Source organism: Oryzias latipes, chromosome 6 (genome assembly GCF_002234675.1).
Source record: "Oryzias latipes chromosome 6, ASM223467v1".
Lineage (NCBI taxonomy): Eukaryota > Metazoa > Chordata > Actinopteri > Beloniformes > Adrianichthyidae > Oryzias > Oryzias latipes.
The window spans coordinates 31,818,371-31,836,538 of NC_019864.2; the positions used below are offsets into that span (position 1 = coordinate 31,818,371).

An 18,168-nucleotide genomic window follows, 5' to 3' on the forward strand; every position below is an offset into this window, starting at 1 on the left:
TGGCGCCGCATGTGGCTGCTGGACATGGAGTTTATTGTTAAAAGGTTTGGTTCATCTGCTGCTCGTCTTCTTTAAATTACAGGCAAACATTTACAGCTTCATCTTTAAAACATGCAGCAGTGTAAAAATCAGATCTACGCAGATAAAAGTCAAACCACAGGCAGCAAACCGACAACCAAACGAGCATTTTCATCTAGAGATCAAACTTAAATTAACTTTTATTGTCGTCACATTCAGCTGTTAAATGTAGGAATTCAGACCCAGAAGAAGAAACTATAAATAAATAGGATGGACTGACGGCTGCCGTTCCTAAACGTCACTGAAGGAGACGCTGGCGTGGCGGCCACGAGGAACCGAACCCCAACCAGGCAGTGCGGGACCTCCCGGCCCCCCAGCAGCTTCCCCCGGGCGACACTGAAGCTGCCAAAGTGGATCTTCCCGGTTTGTCCAAGGAGTGCACAGCAGTGATGAACTCCCACCCAACCGTTGCTATGCCAACTACTGAAATGACCCTAGTGTGACCTCTGTCCAAGTGGAGCAGCGGCCTCCAGCAGCACAGACCAAAGAGGAGAACCATGAAACGCTCCTCCGTCGTGGCTCCATGCTAGTGAGCAAACTCTGACGTGACGCCAGATTGGAACCCTCCTGGGTTTGTCACTAAGGCACCTGAAACAGACTCTGATCGGTGCAACACCTGGACTGCAGGCCGGCTCTGCCTAGAGAGACGCACACCAGCATTGATTCTGAAATACGATTAGCTTCACATCCTCCCACCCCCACCCACTGATTCTGTACAAGCCTAAAGAAAGAGACCCTCCGAGAGCGGCTGCTGCGGCTGCTGCTGCTGCTGCAGCGGCTGCGGCTGCGGCGGCTGCGCGGCGCCTCGTGCACGCACAGCCCGTCACTCGCTGGCTTTGGGCTCCAGGTTGAAAAGGCCCAGAAGATCCAGCATGGCCTGTCGGATGTTGGAGCCGAAGCGATGAGAGTCCTGAAAGGCAGGCATTGGTCATGAGGGGGGGGCCAGCAGACCTCTGCAGAGCTTCCCACAGCAAACTCACCGTCTCTGGACTGGAGCGCTTGCTGGAGATGTGGAAGTTGATGAGTTCCTCCCCCACAATGATGTAGGAGACCCCGTAACCATCGTCGGCGACCTTTGAGCACAGACAGACGCTGGTCAGAGAGCGGACTTCACGGCCAGCGTCACTCACGTTTGGGCGGACGTACCGGACCGAAGCCCCCCCCCGCGGACACGTATTCGGGGTGCCTGACCAGATCAAACAGCTCCACCTGCTGCAGAGGCGTCTGACTGGTGGAGAGCCTCCACGGCTCGGACAGCACCTGGGGGAGGACAGACCTTTAGCCGGCGCGCAGCGGGATGTCCACCAACCAGGAGCAGCCTCACCTCCTTCAGGAAGGACGAGTCCTCGCCCAGGTACTTGGAGACCACGTAGAGACAGAAGAGGTGGCGGTCGATGCCGTGTCCCGTCATGGCCAGGCGGTACAGGTTCTGATGTTTGCTTGCAGCCACTTTGAGCAAGCGGAGGCGCTCCTCCCTCTGCGGCGAGGAGCAGGGGTCAAACACGGCAGAGAGCACAGCGGTCTGCGGTCGGGCCCGACGGCGGCGCTCACCGTCTCCTCGCGGGTCATGGCGCGGACGAAGTCACAGGTCTCCACCGTGCACGAGCGCACGGTTTCCGTCCGGCCCTCCCGGAACAGGCGGGTCATGGAGGCCTCATAGGTCAGGCAGAACTTCCCCTTGTCCTGTTGGCAGAGGAGCAGAGCTTAAGGCCCGCCCACAGCCGACCTCACCTGGGCAGGTGTCCCGCACCGGCTGCTGGACTCACCCTGAAATGGGCCAGCTGGAGGGCGATCTGGATGAAGGCGTCCGGGCTGGTGCGGCACTTCTTGATCAGCCCCTTTCCAAACTCCTCAAAGGGAATGATGTGGCAGTCCACGTCGTCCGCCAGAGCGCGCGCCACGGACAGCGAGCACTCGATGACCTCCTGGCACTGGCGTGTGGACAAACACACGTTCATGCGCCTCATTTGACAAACGCCTCTTTGGACCGGTCCCCCCGTGAGGAACGGCTTTTACCTCAGCGGGGATGTCCCACTGCAGCCTCTGGGGGCCGGGCAGGGTGGGGTGGGGCTTCCCTCGGCAGTGGCCGTCGTCGGCGTAGCCCAGCCGGATGGGGTCCATGGACAGAACGTGCTGCAACACAACACATGTTGCTCTGCTCAACGCCTGGTCCCATCTGACCGGACGCCGGGCTTTATGACCCGCACAGCCGTACCTCCCACAGATGACCCACGATGGGGGCGTCGGCCCACGAGTGCTCGGCGTTCAGCCCCATGGTGCCGTTCTTGAAGACGATCAGGTTGAAGGACTTGTCGAACCACCTGAGGACAGAGTCCAGCGTCAAGAACTGGCCGTGCACCACATCAGATCACAGAGGAGCGCCGGCGCCACCTGTCATGGCAATTCCCGTGCAGCAGCGACTTGGCGTAGCTGTCCAGAGACTTGACTTTGTTGTCCAGATCGTAACGCTGCTCCGTGTCGTCCAGGGTCACCACGAAGGCCGCCTTCTCCACGGCCTCCAGGGACTGCTTGTTCTTCCCACGGCTGAAGTACGTTTCACGGCACTTTGCCCAGGGAGTCCTGCAGAAGTCAGGAGGCCAGGTCAGCAAACCCCACCCCCCCCCCCATCACCGGCTGTGTTGTGTTGGCCCCACCTCTCCCCCGCGGTCAGCGCCGCCAGCTTCTCCTCCCCCGGCAAAGGCTCCGATTGGTCTGCCAGGATCCTCTCCATCTGCTGCTCGATCTCGCGCGGCAGCAGCAGCCGCCCGTCATAAAACATCCACACCTTGAAATAGCGCCCCTTGTGGTAGACCACGATGTGTTTGCTCTCGTTCACGTGCTGCAGCGTGTCTGTGGGGGGAGACAAACAGACGGGAAACAGGAAGGAGGAGCATTTCTTCTTCAGGTTAGGGTTTCTGAGGCGACGGTCTGGGGTCCTGCACACCAGCTGTCTGCGGATGACGGGAAGCCTTCAGGACGTCCCGTCTGTTAGCGTGTCCAATCTCAGACGAGGTGATGACAGGAGCCCTCAGAGTCCAGGACTAGAGGAGAGGACGTGGGACATGCGGGGAGGTGGGGGTTACGGAGAGGGATGGGCTGATGGGAGGACGGGGAACGGAGACAGTGCTGGTCTGAGCATCAGAAGGCTTTGGGCTCAAACCAGAACTGACCCGGTTCTGAGCAGAGGAAACACAGCAGAAGGAAAGAAACACACGACCCCCCCAGGACAAACGGCTGCTTCTTCACCTGAAGACTGGTCTGGGCTCACAGGAACCGGTTTACCCTGAGTTTAGTCCATCCAACATGCAGACTCCTGTCTGTTTGACTGAAGGACCAATCCGGCCTCAGATCAACTAGAAAAGCGTTTTTCCCCACAGAGGAACTCAGAAGCAGAAGGATGTCCTCCCACTTAGAACTTTCTGTCCTGGTGACCAAGTTCACTCGTCTCCCTGATCTCATCAGCTGGAGTTTCTCCTGAACACCCAGAGTCTGTTTCAGCCGCTTCTTAAAAGTCCTCAACATTCTTCCTCTTTCAGCTTCCACCAGTGTGTCCTCTCCTCTGCCTTTGTCCTTTCTATCTTCATCATCTTCATCACCAGAGTCATCAACCACACCACCATCCTCTGCTGTCTGGAAACACTCACCCACCACTGCTTTGCAGTCTCTGATCTCCTGCAGATGACACCGTCTACACAGGATGTGGTCTGTCTGAGCTCCTCTGTTGCTGCCTCTTCTCAAAGAACATTTCCACCTTTGATGCTACATCAACCGCCATCTGTCCTACGCTCCTCTCCTGGATCCCAAACCTCCTCATCACCAACATGTCCACTGGCTTCTGCTCCGATGGCATCTCTGGGCAAACCCACCAACAACAGTAACGTCACACCTTCCACTCCCCTCTTCAGCCTCATCACTGATTGGGCCAAGAGACGGTTTCTATGACAACCACATTCATCAATCAGGAGTGAGCTTGTGGGAAGGCCACACCCCTTCCACTTGAAAGCAGGCTACACAAATCTATCAAATGTTTTGAATGTTAGATGTGGGGCCAGCAGGCTCCTCCTACTTTTATTGAGGCGTCTGATTGGTCGGTTTATAACGTGAATAACTTGAATTGCAGGAAAAAATATCATAAAAAAACAGGATGCATGCGCGCTCCTAAACCCGTGTGTGATGCGTTCAAGAACGGTCAGTGTGAATACAGCATGAAACGTAAGTCTGTGTCTGTCTTCTTCTATAGTCGAGGGGGGGGGGCTATAGCGCCTCCCAAACTTCTTGCTGTGCCTTGCGATCCCAATGACTTACCGGTTATTATAACCATTTAAAAGGACATAAATAAAAATTGTCTTTAACGATTTTTAAATATTCTCTTTGCAAAGGCTGATAATTGCTAACTAGAAAAACCTCCCATCGACCTCTAACCAGTCACCTGCCTATTTGCCCCTCCAGGCATTCTGGGTAGTGTAGTCACTACACATAATCTGTGTTTGGTCCACAAACACAATAACCTGCCGTCAATCATCAGCTCATGAAGTCCTCTGTGAAGCACGGTGGCAGAGGAATGATAATAAGGACCCAGCTCTCATCCTGAGGGGGGGGGGGTTGCTGAGCATTCCCCCCCCCCCCCCCCCCCCCCCCATGCTGGTGGTCCGAGGTGAAAGCAGCTTTCTGGCTCCTCGTGTTTTTATCATTTCTACGCTCGCATTTATCCCCCCCCCCTCTTACTGCGCCGTGATGCAGACCGGTGTTTGAATGTCATGCAGTGCTGCTGCGCTCTGAGGCAGCAGGTGGAGGCAGCGCCGCTCAGGACTCTACCTGTTTCTACACCTGGAACACGCGTGGTGTTGAACACGCGCTCGTACTGGGCTGAGCACATGGGAATAGTGTGTAGCAGCATGAGCTGAAAAGCAAAAGGGGAGAGTCAAACACAGAGATTACAAAGCACTTCCCCAAAACCCCAGAGAGCAGCAGCCCCCCCACACCCACGCCCTACAGATGAAGTGGGATGAAGGTTGGACAGGAGGAAGACGAGGGACGAGCAGGAGCCTGTGGACCGTCGGCTCAGAGCGCCAGCAGAGCCCCAAAGCCAGCGCCGCCTTTCTTCCAAGACGCGTGAGCTTCGGCGTCTGTGACGGCGCCCGGCGCCGCCTTGGGGCTTTGCCGCTGCTGTTGGCCAGACGTCAGGCTTTCCAGCAGGGCGGAGGACCCTCCTCTTACCTGTCTCCACGCCCGGGACGCGGGTGGTGTTAAACATTCGCTCCCATTGAGCAGAGCACAGAGGAACCTTGTTGGCCAGCAAGTAAATCTAACGCAGCGTCCGGCACAAAACAGAGACAAGCGCATGTGAGTAACAGGAAGCTCATGCATCACAGCGACTGCAGGCTGCAGTCTGACAGACGCAGACACCCATGCAGGCCGAGGACAGACGCAGGAGGACGAGACGTTTCTGACAAAAACACTTCAGTCAGACGCTCAGAGGAAAACTACGGAGCCCTGCAGGTGCCAGTCAAAGAATAAATCTGATCTGCAAATGATGACGTCACACTGTGCGATTGGCTGTCCGTTGGTCCGATGACGCGTCAGATAGTGATTGGACTGGACAGATGACGGTAAGACCATAGAAGAAGAAAGTGGACGTTCTGTTGTAAACAAGCAGAGCTCCGTCACTGAGCGAGACGATCTTCTAAACGGGCTTTTATCATTGTTAGGATTATTATTAGGTTCCTGTTCACTTGTAGTTGTTTAAATCAGTGCGGCCAGTTCTTCATTATTGGCAGAACCGACCCAGAAGAAGGATTGGCATTAGGTTAATGCGTGCCAACAACATTAGTGTAGATGAACTTAAACTGGAATAACATCGGCCTTTATTTGTCTGGACCCGACTGGAAACACAAACTCACGTCATTGTTTGAACGTTTTCTCAGGACCCGCCTCCGCCCGTCCCAAAGCCGCTCCTCTGCTTGGAGACACAAATCTCCCGGGAGACCCGGTTCTCCTGAGTCACGCAGAGCAGCCGTACGGCCTGCGGTCCGAAGCCTCCTCTAGAGGGCGCACCTCCCCTTCCCACAAACAGGAAGCTACGAGTCCTGCTGCTCCGCTCAGAGACATGCACATTGTGCATGTACACACCATCCGTGTGCACGGTTGTTTGGATTTCTTTTTTTAACCACTGGCACCTGGAGGGTTCCGTAGAAAACCTTCAAACGGCAGAACGTTCTAACTTCCCGAGGTTCAGCCGCTCAGCACGCCACACTGCTAGAGGAGTCCTCCACGAGGAGGAGCGGGACGTCCCGCCACTTACAGGTTTGATCTGCGCTCTGTCCAGCCTCCTCCTGTACAGCATGATGGCGTGGATGGCGTTCCCTGCCCGCGCCGCCTGGATGGAGGTGGGGAACACGTAGAGGAAATCCTGTGGAGGAGGAATCATGTCACTTCCTGAAACCACAGAGAGCGCGTTGACCTCTGGTTGATTCTGGCGCGAGTGGGCGGTCCCTTTGGTCCGCCGTGACCTCCTCATAGAGAGAGACAAAAAACCCAAGTATTTCTGAAAACATCAAGTTAAAAAAACAAAAGAAGAGTTTGTGGAGTTCAGCTAAAACCATTTTTCTGAAGTTTCAAAATAAAAGTTGAGAATAAAGTGGCTCTAAAGGCTAAACTTGAGGAGGAAACGTCTGGAACTTCCTCCCAGAAGAACATCTCACCATCAGAACGAGGTTTTATTAATGTTCTACATAAAGTGCTTCAAACAAATCTACAATTCATCATTGTGGCAGTGGCTCAGGCGGTTGAGCAGCTCGTCCAATGATGGAAGGTTCGGCAGTTCGATCCCCGCTCCCCCCAGTCAGCTGTCGTTGTGTCCCTCCCTGCCTCCAGTGTGGCTCCACCGGTGCATAAATGTCCCGGTGATGATCAGAGGGACAGTAGGCGCCAACTGGCAGCCACGCCCCCATCAGTCTGCCCCGGGTCAGCTGTGGCTACAACAGTAGCTGCCGTCACCAAGTATGAATGAATGATGGACAGATTGGAAGAACTTTGAGCGTCTGGAGAAGCGTAGATAGCTCTAAGCCATTGTTATTATAATTACTTAAGTCTTTTATCTACATTTTACAGTTGGGTCCTTTTGTCTCACAAAGAGAAATCTGCCAGTTTGACCAGAAATTCTCAAATACAACGAGGTCGAGTTTCTACTGTGTCTGTTAAACTCCAAAGATCCTTTCCAGGTCGGCCATCACAGGATCCATGACCACAGGGAGCAAGGAACTCTGGGTAAATGACCTCGGCAGGGGATGTTCAAACTCACCATGGCATAGTAGTTACTGTTGACCATGATTGGTCCCCGACCTCTCAGGTAAATATACTCCTCCCACCAGTCACTGACCTGTTGCAGGTGTAGAGAAACAGTGAGGGGGCGGGGCATCAAATACAGAAATGATGACTTTGGATCCAAAACGACTTACATAGTTTGACGCCCACCAGGACTTCAGCTTGAGGTACCACTGCAGCCGGGGGCCCAGGTTCTTCTCAAAGTCTTCGGCCAAACCTTTCATCCTGTGAAACTGCTCGTCATCCATCAGTGGGCGCACCGACTCCAGGTACTGCAGGCAGAGAGGCGGGGTCACACCTTTCAATCACACCTCATCCTGCGGAACGTCTGCCCGCTACAGAACCGACATTCATGGAACTCAGAGCCATTTTACCACGAGTGTGACGGAAACGCAAAAACGGATGCAGGAAAAAAACGTCAGAATCAGCAGAAGCTTTCAGCTTTGGGAAATATTCCTGTGATCAAAACTATGGCAAAAACAAGGTCAGGAAGGGGGGGGGGGTTACCCTTCTGCAGGTGTCCTTGATGGGGGGGACGGGCAGGCGGGGCAGAGAGTTCTGGAAACTGTAAAGCATCGGCTTCCTGCCCGAGAAGATCTTCACGAGAACCTGAGCATAGAACAGAGCAGAGGAGAACCGTTTGATTTCAAAACAGAGCCCGCCAAAAACTCTCTGAACAATGTCTAAACACTCAACAAACGCTCACCAAACACTAAACGAACGCTCAACAAACGCTAAACACTCACCGAACGCTCACCGAACGCTCAACGAACGCTCACCAAACACTCAACGTACGCTCAATGAACGCTCACCAAACACTAAACGAACGCTCACCAAACGCTAAACACTCAACGAACGCTCACCGAACACTTAACGAACACTCACCGAACGCTCACCAAAAACTTAACAAACGCTAAACAAACACTCACCGAACGCCAAACAAACGCTCAAACACTCAACGAATGCTCACCAAACACTCAACGACAATAAACGAACGCTCACAAAACATTCAACGAACGCTCACAAAACACTCAACGAACTCTCACCAAATACTTAACGACAATAAACGAACGCTCACCAAACACTCAACAAACGCTCACCAAACATTCAACGAACGCTCACCAAATACTCAACGACAATAAACGAACGCTCACCAAACATTCAACGAACGCTCACAAAACACTCAACGAACTCTCACCCTACACTCAACGAACGCTCACCCTACACTCAACGAACGCTCACCCTACACTCAACGAACGCTCACCCTACACTCAACGAATGCTCAGCGAACGCTCAACGAATGCTTAACAAAAGCTAAACGAACCCTCACCAAACACTCAACAAACGCTCACCGAACGTTCACCAAACGCTCACCAAACACTCAACAAACGCTCACCAAACATTCAACGAACGCTCACAAAACACTCAACGAACTCTCACCCTACACTCAACGAACGCTCACCCTACACTCAACGAATGCTCAGCGAACGCTCAACGAATGCTTAACAAAAGCTAAACGAACGCTCACCCTACACTCAACGAACGCTCACCCTACACTCAACGAACGCTCACCCTACACTCAACGAATGCTCAGCGAACGCTCAACGAATGCTTAACAAAATCTAAACGAACCCTCACCAAACACTCAACAAACGCTCACCGAACGTTCACCAAACGCTCACCAAACACTCAACAAACGCTCACCAAACATTCAACGAACGCTCACAAAACACTCAACGAACTCTCACCCTACACTCAACGAACGCTCACCAAACACTCAACAAACGCTCACCGAACGTTCACCAAACGCTCACCAAACACTCAACGAACTCTCACCCTACACTCAACGAACTCTCACAAAACACTCAACGAACGCTCACCCTACACTCAACGAACGCTCACCCTACACTCAACGAACGCTCACCCTACACTCAACGAACGCTCACCCTACACTCAACGAATGCTCACCCTACACTCAACGAACGCTCACCCTACACTCAACGAACGCTCACCCTACACTCAACGAATGCTCAGCGAACGCTCAACGAATGCTTAACAAAAGCTAAACGAACCCTCACCAAACACTCAACAAACGCTCACCGAACGTTCACCAAACGCTCACCAAACACTCAACAAACGCTCACCAAACATTCAACGAACGCTCACAAAACACTCAACGAACGCTCACCCTACACTCAACGAACGCTCACCCTACACTCAACGAATGCTCAGCGAACGCTCAACGAACGCTCAACGAATGCTTAACAAAAGCTAAACGAACCCTCACCAAACACTCAACAAACGCTCACCGAACGTTCACCAAACGCTCACCCTACACTCAACGAATGCTCAGCGAACGCTCAACGAACGCTCAACGAATGCTTAACAAAAGCTAAACGAACCCTCACCAAACACTCAACAAACGCTCACCGAACGTTCACCAAACGCTCACCAAACACTCAACGAATGCTCAGCGAACGCTCAGCGAACGCTCAGCGAACGCTTAACAAAAGCTAAACGAACCCTCACCAAACACTCAACGAACCCTCACCAAACACTCAACGAACGCTCACCAAAAAGTCAGACTAATGCTCACCGAACGCTAAACGAACGCCTCATCAATCACACCTCATCAGTCTGACCAATCAGAAGTGGTTAAAGTCTTCACTTCCTTGTTCTGATTCTGCTCATAGAGTCTCTCAGTTCCAACAAAAATACCAGCTAAAGCTCGTCTATAGCGGTGTAGCTTTCCACAGAATCTGCTGGAAGCTCAGAGAAGAGTCTGTCTGCCATCACTACATCTCCCATGATGCATTGGGTTAAAGTGACAGCGTCTCTGCTCTACAATGAGTCATCCCTGTTAAACGTCTTAAACCACAATGAACACACATCAAAGAGTTTTTCAATGTTCTTGATGAAATCAGAGGTCAGAGGTCAACAGTTTAGTTCCCCTTCCAGGTTTGTGTTTCTTAACAGCCAAACATCCCAGAGTTTGGTCCAAGTCATCTTTCTAACTGAAACACTTTTCTAAGAACGTCTGGATTATTTTAGATGTTAAACTTAAGAAGAAGTAAGAACATTTAAGAAACAGGATGAAGGTGACACAGACACAATTAAACTAAATTGAAACAATTTAATCATCTAAAAAGAAATCAAACATTTTTGTTCACTTTTTGTGGAGCTACAGAAAACATAAATATAATGTTAGTCTTTTTGTGTAAAATTTATCAAACATATTCTGATCGTATTGTTCAAAAATTACAGTTGCCTTTGCACTAACATTTAAAAAATAAATCACAATTTAGAAACATTATATTTGTGTTTTTTGTGAGGTTACATCAAATTGCATGTTAATAAACTGGAGGGAAATACAACTACCAGGGTAAAATGTCTAATAATTTAATTGAAAATTATTACTGAAAACTCACTTAACTTTTATTCCATCTTTTAGAAAAACAGCTGCAGCTTCCAGTTTTTTCTGCCACAATTATCACTATAATGAACGTGAGATCAAGGAGGGACTGTAGATCAATAGACTATGAGTTTCTGCTTTTTATAAAGTTTGAATGCTGGTGAATCGCAGGATTTCGGTCGAGGTTAAAGTGTGCCGTGGCTCAGAAAGGTTGAAAAACACTGATTTAGATCAACATTGGATCATTCAGAGATCCTCACTGAACATCTGGAGAGAGTTTGCTGCACTGAAAGGAAAGGAGCAGAACTTTTGAACGCCCAATATTCCACATTTTATTTTGTTAAACTAGTTTGAAATATCCAATAAATGTGGTTCCACTTCATGATTGTGTCCCACTTGTTGTTGGTTCTTCATAAAAAGTTACAGTTTTATATCTTTATGTTTGCAGCCTGAAACGTGGCAAAAGGTTGAAAAGTTCGAGGAGGCCAAATCCTTTGGCAAGGCCCTGTACGTTTCTATTGGTCAGAACCAGAGGACTTCCTAACCCGCAGGAACCTGAGCTGAAGCTCCCCAGGCAGAAACTCAGAGGAGGGAAGAGGCTCACCAGCCACAGCTTTGTAGACCAGGACATGGTTCCATGGCGGGCCTCCATCCAGCCGTGCCACGACAGCAGAGACTTCAGGACGTTCCTCATGATCATGATGATGGTGACCCACACGCCTGTGCCGACCAGAACCCCCCCCACTACCCTCTGGCTGTCGGTGGACATGTATTTACTGCAGAGGGAGGGAGACAGACGTTCAGAAACACTGCATGAGCGTGCACGGCAGAGATGCACATGGGACTGATGGGGGAGGGTTGTTCCACCCCCCCCCCCCCCCCAGCGTTCCAAACTGGAACTGGTTCCAGGAAGCCAAAATCCAAAAAATGTTTCAACAGAGAAATATCAAGAAGATGTTTCCAATGGTTGTTGTTCTGACCAACACAAAGAGTAACTGCTGTTTTTTCTGACCAATCAGAGAAAGTGGGTGGGGCCAGCTGCCCCCATGGTCCAATATGTTTGACAGACTTCATGTATCCCACTTTCAAGTTGTAGGAGAGTGGCCTGTTCCAACGAGCTCACAGCTGATTGGTCAGAATGGTTGCCATAGAAACGTGGACTCAGACAGACTGACTAGGCCTGGGCGAAAAATCGATTGAATGAATTAATTCAAATTTTTTGTCACGGGCGATTTCAAAAATAACTAAATCGAGTTTTTGTGTAATGGCGCATTTTTGGCTCCCCAGAGCTTCCGTAGCGCTAGTTTCACACGGCGGAGTGGGAAGCGACAAACAGCAGCAACACACAGGAAACAGCTGAGCCAGCAACAGCATGGCTACCGGTGAGAGCGGGAAGTTTGTTCCCAAGAAAGGAACAAGATCCAACAATCACCGAAGTGGTGGCTTTGCATACAGCCAAAGTCATGGTACCCATAGATACGGTGGAGAAGACGGCGTTTCTTCATTGAATTCAAACCTTAGAGCCCAGATCTGAGCTGTATTGTTAATCCTTTAGAAAATGCTGCTACTCTCACGGTGAATGTTTGTCTCCTTCTAGTCTGGACGACAAAGTGTGACTCAAAACACAGCTGGGACTTTGATTCCATGACCGTGTTCATTTATTTACTATTCATCCCAGAAATGAGGGTAACATTTGGCTTGAGTTTGATTAAATAAAAGTAAAATTTGCTTTAAGTTGTCTGCCGTTTGTACTTATTGCTTTCCTTAAGTGTGTGTGTGTGTGTGTGTGTGGGGGGGGGGGGGGGTCGTGAAAAAAAAAATCGGAAATCGAATTAAAAAAAATAAAATCTTTATTTTATTTTTAGGCCATATGGCCCAGCCTGAACTCTGACCAGTCACTGATTAGTGATGCCATGTGGCTCCAACATGGCGGCGTCCATATCGTGAAAACGTGGTGACTGAATTGACTTCATTCGGTTGGAGCTGAAGTAAACCATCTTCTGTGGGGGATGGGGGGTGTCGCTCAGTCTAGTTCCCACAGGGGGCGCCACTATGAAGGTATTAATGTTCTAAAATGGACGAGCTTGTATATTTGATTTGAGAACTTGTAATACAGAATGTGAATACTTGTGCAAAAAAAATCTGCATCTGTGTGTAAAAATCTTCTGCTGTGAACTGACAAATTCCCCTTTGCATGTTTTCATTTAGAGTTCCAACTTCAAATCTGTGATTCCAACTGCTCAAATGTGCTTCTGCGTGTGCTTGAATCTGCTGGCGCAAATCACAAGTGCGCTACAACTGCGCTCTGAATTCTGACACATTCCTGGTGAGAAACTTGTGTCTTAACTGATCTGTGTCCGATAATGGACCTGGGAGGGAGGGAGGGTTAGAGGAGGCGGAGTCAACCAATCAGAGTGCAGGATTCTGAGAACTTGGTAAAGTTAGAAAGAGCGTCACAGAGTCGGACTTCCTGCTTCAATAACTCTTCTGATAAACGTTCAAATGTGACAGCAAGTCTCTCAATCATTTTGTATTAACACAGAGAGTGAACTACAAATGCATTTCTGAAGAAAAAAAACGTTTTTTTCCAGCATTTTAATGAGAAATGATCTGTTGTTCTTAAATGCAGGAACTCTAAATGAACACATACAAATGGAAATTTGTCAGTTCACAGCAGAAGATTTTGCACACAGATGCAGATTTTTTTTGCACAAGTATTCACATTCTGTATTACAAGTTCTCAAATCAAATATACAAGCTCGTCCATTTTGGAACATTAATACCTTCATACGCCACAGACAATCACCCCATCTGTGTTTGCCCTCCCTGACCCAACCCTCTGTGCCTGGAAACACTGGACCCCCGTGTGGCTGCAGGAGCTCACTGCCCCTGCTGGGAATGCTGGATCCCTGCCCTGAAACCCCACCAGAACCTCGTGGACCCTTCCAGGCAGGAGGTTCTGCTGTGGACCTGGAGTCATGCCCATTTCACACTACAGGAAGCATCTGCTGTGAGCGTCAGCGCCCCCTACCTGATGGGGACGTAATGTCCCAGCCGGGCCATCAGCCCCAGAGAAGGATCCAGCTGCTTGAACTTGTTGTAGGACATGTAGGAGACCACCACCACCATGAACCCCGCCGGGCTGCCGGGGTACACGCCGGTCATCACGCCGTTCTGTGGAGACACAGGTATGAACCCCACAGGGAGGAAGCCGCCAAAGAGACGGCTGAGGTCATGTGACCTCATTCAAGGCCAGGAAGGCGGGAGCACAGGGGACATTGAATATTTCTCACACTAAACGGTTGTTGGTGAAGTTCCCACCTTTCAATCTTCAAGACTTCTCACCTTAAAGCGAACAAATCTCTTCTTCCAGGAATGCAGGCCGGACAGGTAGACCTGCCGCAGGGCCTCATGGGACAGGTGGAGGTCGATGCCATCGGGAGTGACTGTGAACTGAAAGGCCACCGCCTGGTGGGCTTCTGCCATGGTGGCTTTTACTGAGGGGGGGTCACTGAAAGGAAGGGAGGAAGAAACCAAGATGACGACAGGAAACGCAGGATAATCTCCAGAGACCCTACGCCGCCGTGCAGTGACAACCTGAGACGACCTGAGACGACCTCTGACACAACAATCGGTTCACTTTAATTGTAGAAAAACATTCACACCCCCCCCCCCCCCCCCCCCCCCCCCCCCCCAACAACAGAGGAAAGGTGGGGCAGTTCTCCACCGGTTCTTATGATGGAGTCCAAGAAATCGATGCTCAGAAGGAGCCGTTTGTGCAGGAAGACCTGAACCTGGAGAACCTGTAGGGTTGCATTCCTATAACAATATGAAGGGCTGCTGGGAGGGGAGGGGCTTCACACCATCCTGTCATGTGGGGGGAGGGGGATGCGGATTCCACCTCTTCTCAGGGGTCTCCTGGAAGCCTGCGCTGACCCTCCAGCTCCAGGACTTCATTCAGTGTGCACTCAGGAGCTCGTGGACCAAAGGAGGGGTGGTCCTCAAAAGGCGCTTCATTCTGAGAAGAGCAGGAGGTCTTCAGGCCTCTTTTCCATCCGTTCCGCCTTTTTGTAAGGTTCAAAAGGCAGACGTACTCAAGTGGAACCTGGTCCGATTCAGGTGTCGGTCGGTTCCCGCTCAGGCGTCGGTCGGTTCCCGCTCATGTATCAGTCGGTTCCCGCTCAGGCGTCGGTCGGTTCCCGCTCAGGCGGCCGTTGGTTCCCGCTCATGTATCAGTCGGTTCCCGCCCAGGCGTCGGTCGGTTCCCGCTCAGGCGTCGGTCGGTTCCCGCTCATGTATCCGTCAGTTCCCGCTCAGGCGTCCGTTGGTTCCCGCTCATGTATCAGTCGGTTCCCGCTCAGGCGTCGGTCGGTTCCCGCTCAGGCGTCGGTCGGTTCCCGCTCATGTATCCGTCGGTTCCCGCTCAGGCGTCGGTCGGTTCCCGCTCATGTATCAGTCGGTTCCCGCTCATGTATCCGTCGGTTCCCGCTCAGGCGTCCGTTGGTTCCCGCTCATGTATCAGTCGGTTCCCGCCCAGGCGTCGGTCTGTTCCCGCTCATCTATCCGTCGGTTCCCGCTCAGGCGTCGGTAGGTTCCCGCTCATGTATCAGTCGGTTCCCGCTCAGGCGTCGGTCGGTTCCCGCTCATGTATCAGTCGGTTCCCGCTCAGGCGTCGGTCGGTTCCCGCTCAGGCGTCGGTCGGTTCCCGCTCATGTATCCGTCGGTTCCCGCTCAGGCGTCCGTTGGTTCCCGCTCATGTATCAGTCGGTTCCCGCCCAGGCGTCGGTCTGTTCCCACTCATCTATCCGTCGGTTCCCGCTCAGGCGTCGGTCGGTTCCCGCTCAGGCGTCCGTCGGTTCCCGCTCAGGCGTCCGTCGGTTCCCGCTCAGGCGTCCGTCGGTTCCCGCTCAGGCGTCCGTCGGTTCCCGCTCAGGCGTCGGTAGGTTCCCGCTCATGTATCCGTTGGTTCCCGCTCAGGCGTCGGTCGGTTCCCGCTCAGGCGGCCGTTGGTTCCCGCTCATGTATCAGTCGGTTCCCGCCCAGGCATCGGTCGGTTCCCGCTCAGGCGTCGGTCGGTTCCCGCTCATGTATCCGTCAGTTCCCGCTCAGGCGTCCGTTGGTTCCCGCTCATGTATCAGTCGGTTCCCGCTCAGGCGTCGGTCGGTTCCCGCTCATGTATCCGTCGGTTCCCGCTCAGGCGTCCGTTGGTTCCCGCTCATGTATCAGTCGGTTCCCGCCCAGGCGTCGGTCTGTTCCCGCTCATCTATCCGTCGGTTCCTGCTCAGGCGTCCGTTGGTTCCCGCTCATGTATCAGTCGGTTCCCGCTCAGGCGTCGGTCGGTTCCCGCTCAGGCGTCGGTCGGTTCCCGCTCAGGCGTCGGTAGGTTCCCGCTCATGTATCCGTTGGTTCCCGCTCAGGCGTCGGTCGGTTCCCGCTCAGGCGTCGGTAGGTTCCCGCTCATGTATCCGTTGGTTCCCGCTCAGGCGTCGGTCGGTTCCCGCTCATGTATCCGTCGGTTCCCGCTCATGTATCCGTCGGTTCCCGCTCATGCGTCAGTCTGCTTCTTTTCTAGGAGAAGACCGACTAAGAATCTGTCAGTGATTTTCAACAGGAAGCTGTGTTTTTGTTAGCATTATCATGTTCATTATTAGTTTGGCCTGGCGTATGCTAATATATATTATTCTACCCTAATTCCAGAATGACCCCCAGAAGGACGCAGGTTTTGGCGTTTGTAACGTGTTCCTGTGTCATTTTCAGTTGACGTGTAGACAGAAAATTGGGCTTAAAACGCCTTTGTGAGTATTTCTTGATCCAAACCGTTGTGGTTTTCTCAAGGGCACTCTGAAGCAGGAAGTGCTCCTGCAGCCTTCCCATCAGAGGTCGAACGCTGCCCTCCCTGATGTTGGAGTGACTCTGTTTTTCTGGATGGTCGGTGTGGTCCAGAACCGGTTCTCCACAGTGATCAGAACCTCCTACATCACGTTTCCCTGCAGGATCTTTTTCTCACATTTTTCCAGAATTTTCTCTACAAGCCGATATGTTGTTGCTGCACATAAACCAATTCTAAAGAAACTTTATATTAGCGAAAATCCTCCCAACCTGGCAACCCTGGAGTAGCGTTGACAGTCAGGCCCCGCCCCCTGCGTCACATGACCCTCCAGAGCTGCAGAAAGTAGGGGAAAGGTCGCAGCTCGGAGCTGCAGCGTCGACTTCAAACACCTCAGACCTTCACGGCCTTAAACCACCTTCAGGGTGACACCAGAGGCAGAACGGCCCCCGGTGCTGCCCCTGGGGGCAACATGAGGGGAGGGCGGTGCCCCCCACAGAGAGAAAACGGGTTTGATCCGCCAGAAGAACCGGGTCCGAACTCAATAGAATAGAGCTGAGGACACCGTGTCCTGTTCCACTGACCTTCAGACAGGTGACACCTGACCGCTGCGCACCTGAGCGCCGCGACCTGCTGCCGTTATGCAAGGCCGAGCACGCGCACGATAAGAGTTAACCCGCACGCGCCTCATAATAATAATAACAATGAATGACGACATCAAAAGCGGTTGGAAGCCGCACCGCCGACCTTCATCTGGACTGACGTGACACGGAGGACCCGCACGGTCCCGCACTGACCCTCCATGACCCCCACAGTCCCGCAATGCCCCGCACAAACCAACACTGACTCCCTGCTGAAAAAGTTGAACGGTTCGGAGGAACCGGGCTGCACCCCGACGGTCCCCGGTACGCCCGGGTCTCCGGGACCGGAACAGCTGTTTCTGATCCACAGAGAGGGACTCCATCGGGGGGGGCTGACAGTCACGGAGCAGGCTGAGGCTGATGGTCTGATGATTGTCTCGAGCCGAGGACACACCGCCGCACGAGGCTGTATGTGTCCCCGCGCGCGCGCGGAGGCGGGGGGGTGCACACCAACCGACGGTGCCCCAGAAGAGCGGGAACACTTACCGGAGCCTCTGTCGGTGTTCACTGGGGGAGCCGCGGCCGCCTCTGCGCTAATAAACCTGCTAACGTCCGGCCGCATGAATGAGGCGCAGACAGGAGCACTTCCCCTCCAGCTGCGTCACGCGCATGCGCCGCGGGGCTCTGCTCACACTGCGCTGAGGGAAACAGCGCCCCCTCACGTTCGACACGCGCATGTACCAAAACGTCCGCTGCTGACGTTTATGAAGGACAAGGACGGCCACAAATAAAAAAATAGGAGGTCTGTTCTGACCACAAACATTTGATATCAAAGTAAAAAAACACAAAAAGTCTGCGATAATATTCATCCCAACGTTCAAACGGGGATCATAAGTGCAGTTTCTGGTTCTCCTTAATCTGTGTTTCTGTTAAATGCTGCTTCAAAT

At 52.3% G+C, this 18,168-nt stretch overlaps 1 protein-coding gene across 2 annotated transcripts; it reads right to left on the reverse strand.

Annotated features, from left to right (window-relative positions):
* Positions 1-17,899, reverse strand: LOC101156059 (carnitine O-palmitoyltransferase 1, liver isoform). 2 transcript variants are annotated; one of them, XM_004085039.4, is made up of 19 exons: positions 17,768-17,899; positions 14,159-14,324; positions 13,845-13,987; positions 11,418-11,589; positions 7,909-8,010; positions 7,536-7,673; positions 7,379-7,456; positions 6,380-6,487; positions 4,894-4,978; positions 2,733-2,928; positions 2,470-2,658; positions 2,294-2,399; positions 2,095-2,211; positions 1,845-2,009; positions 1,630-1,761; positions 1,403-1,555; positions 1,225-1,338; positions 1,059-1,151; positions 1-988 (listed from the first exon to the last, which is right to left on the reverse strand). In XM_004085039.4, the coding sequence occupies exons 2-19, from the start codon at positions 14,297-14,299 to the stop codon at positions 902-904; spliced, it is 2,319 nt and encodes a 772-aa protein (XP_004085087.1). In that variant the 5' UTR covers positions 14,300-14,324; positions 17,768-17,899; the 3' UTR covers positions 1-901. The 2 variants fall into 2 exon arrangements, with proteins under 2 accessions (XP_004085087.1, XP_011491729.1); XM_011493427.3 differs by lacking the exon at positions 4,894-4,978 and adding an exon at positions 5,296-5,383.
* Positions 17,900-18,168: the final 269 nt, after the last annotated feature.

Coding starts and splice junctions, on each gene's coding strand:
- LOC101156059 (XM_011493427.3), bottom strand. CDS start 14,299: ATGGCAGAAGCCCACCAGGCGGTGGCCTTTCAGTTCACAGTCACTCCC. Junction 6,488..7,378: donor ACAGTAACTACTATGCCATG/GTGAGTTTGAAC, acceptor CCTCCTCCACAG/GATTTCCTCTACGTGTTCCC. Junction 1,339..1,402: donor ACTCGTCCTTCCTGAAGGAG/GTGAGGCTGCTC, acceptor GTCCTCCCCCAG/GTGCTGTCCGAGCCGTGGAG.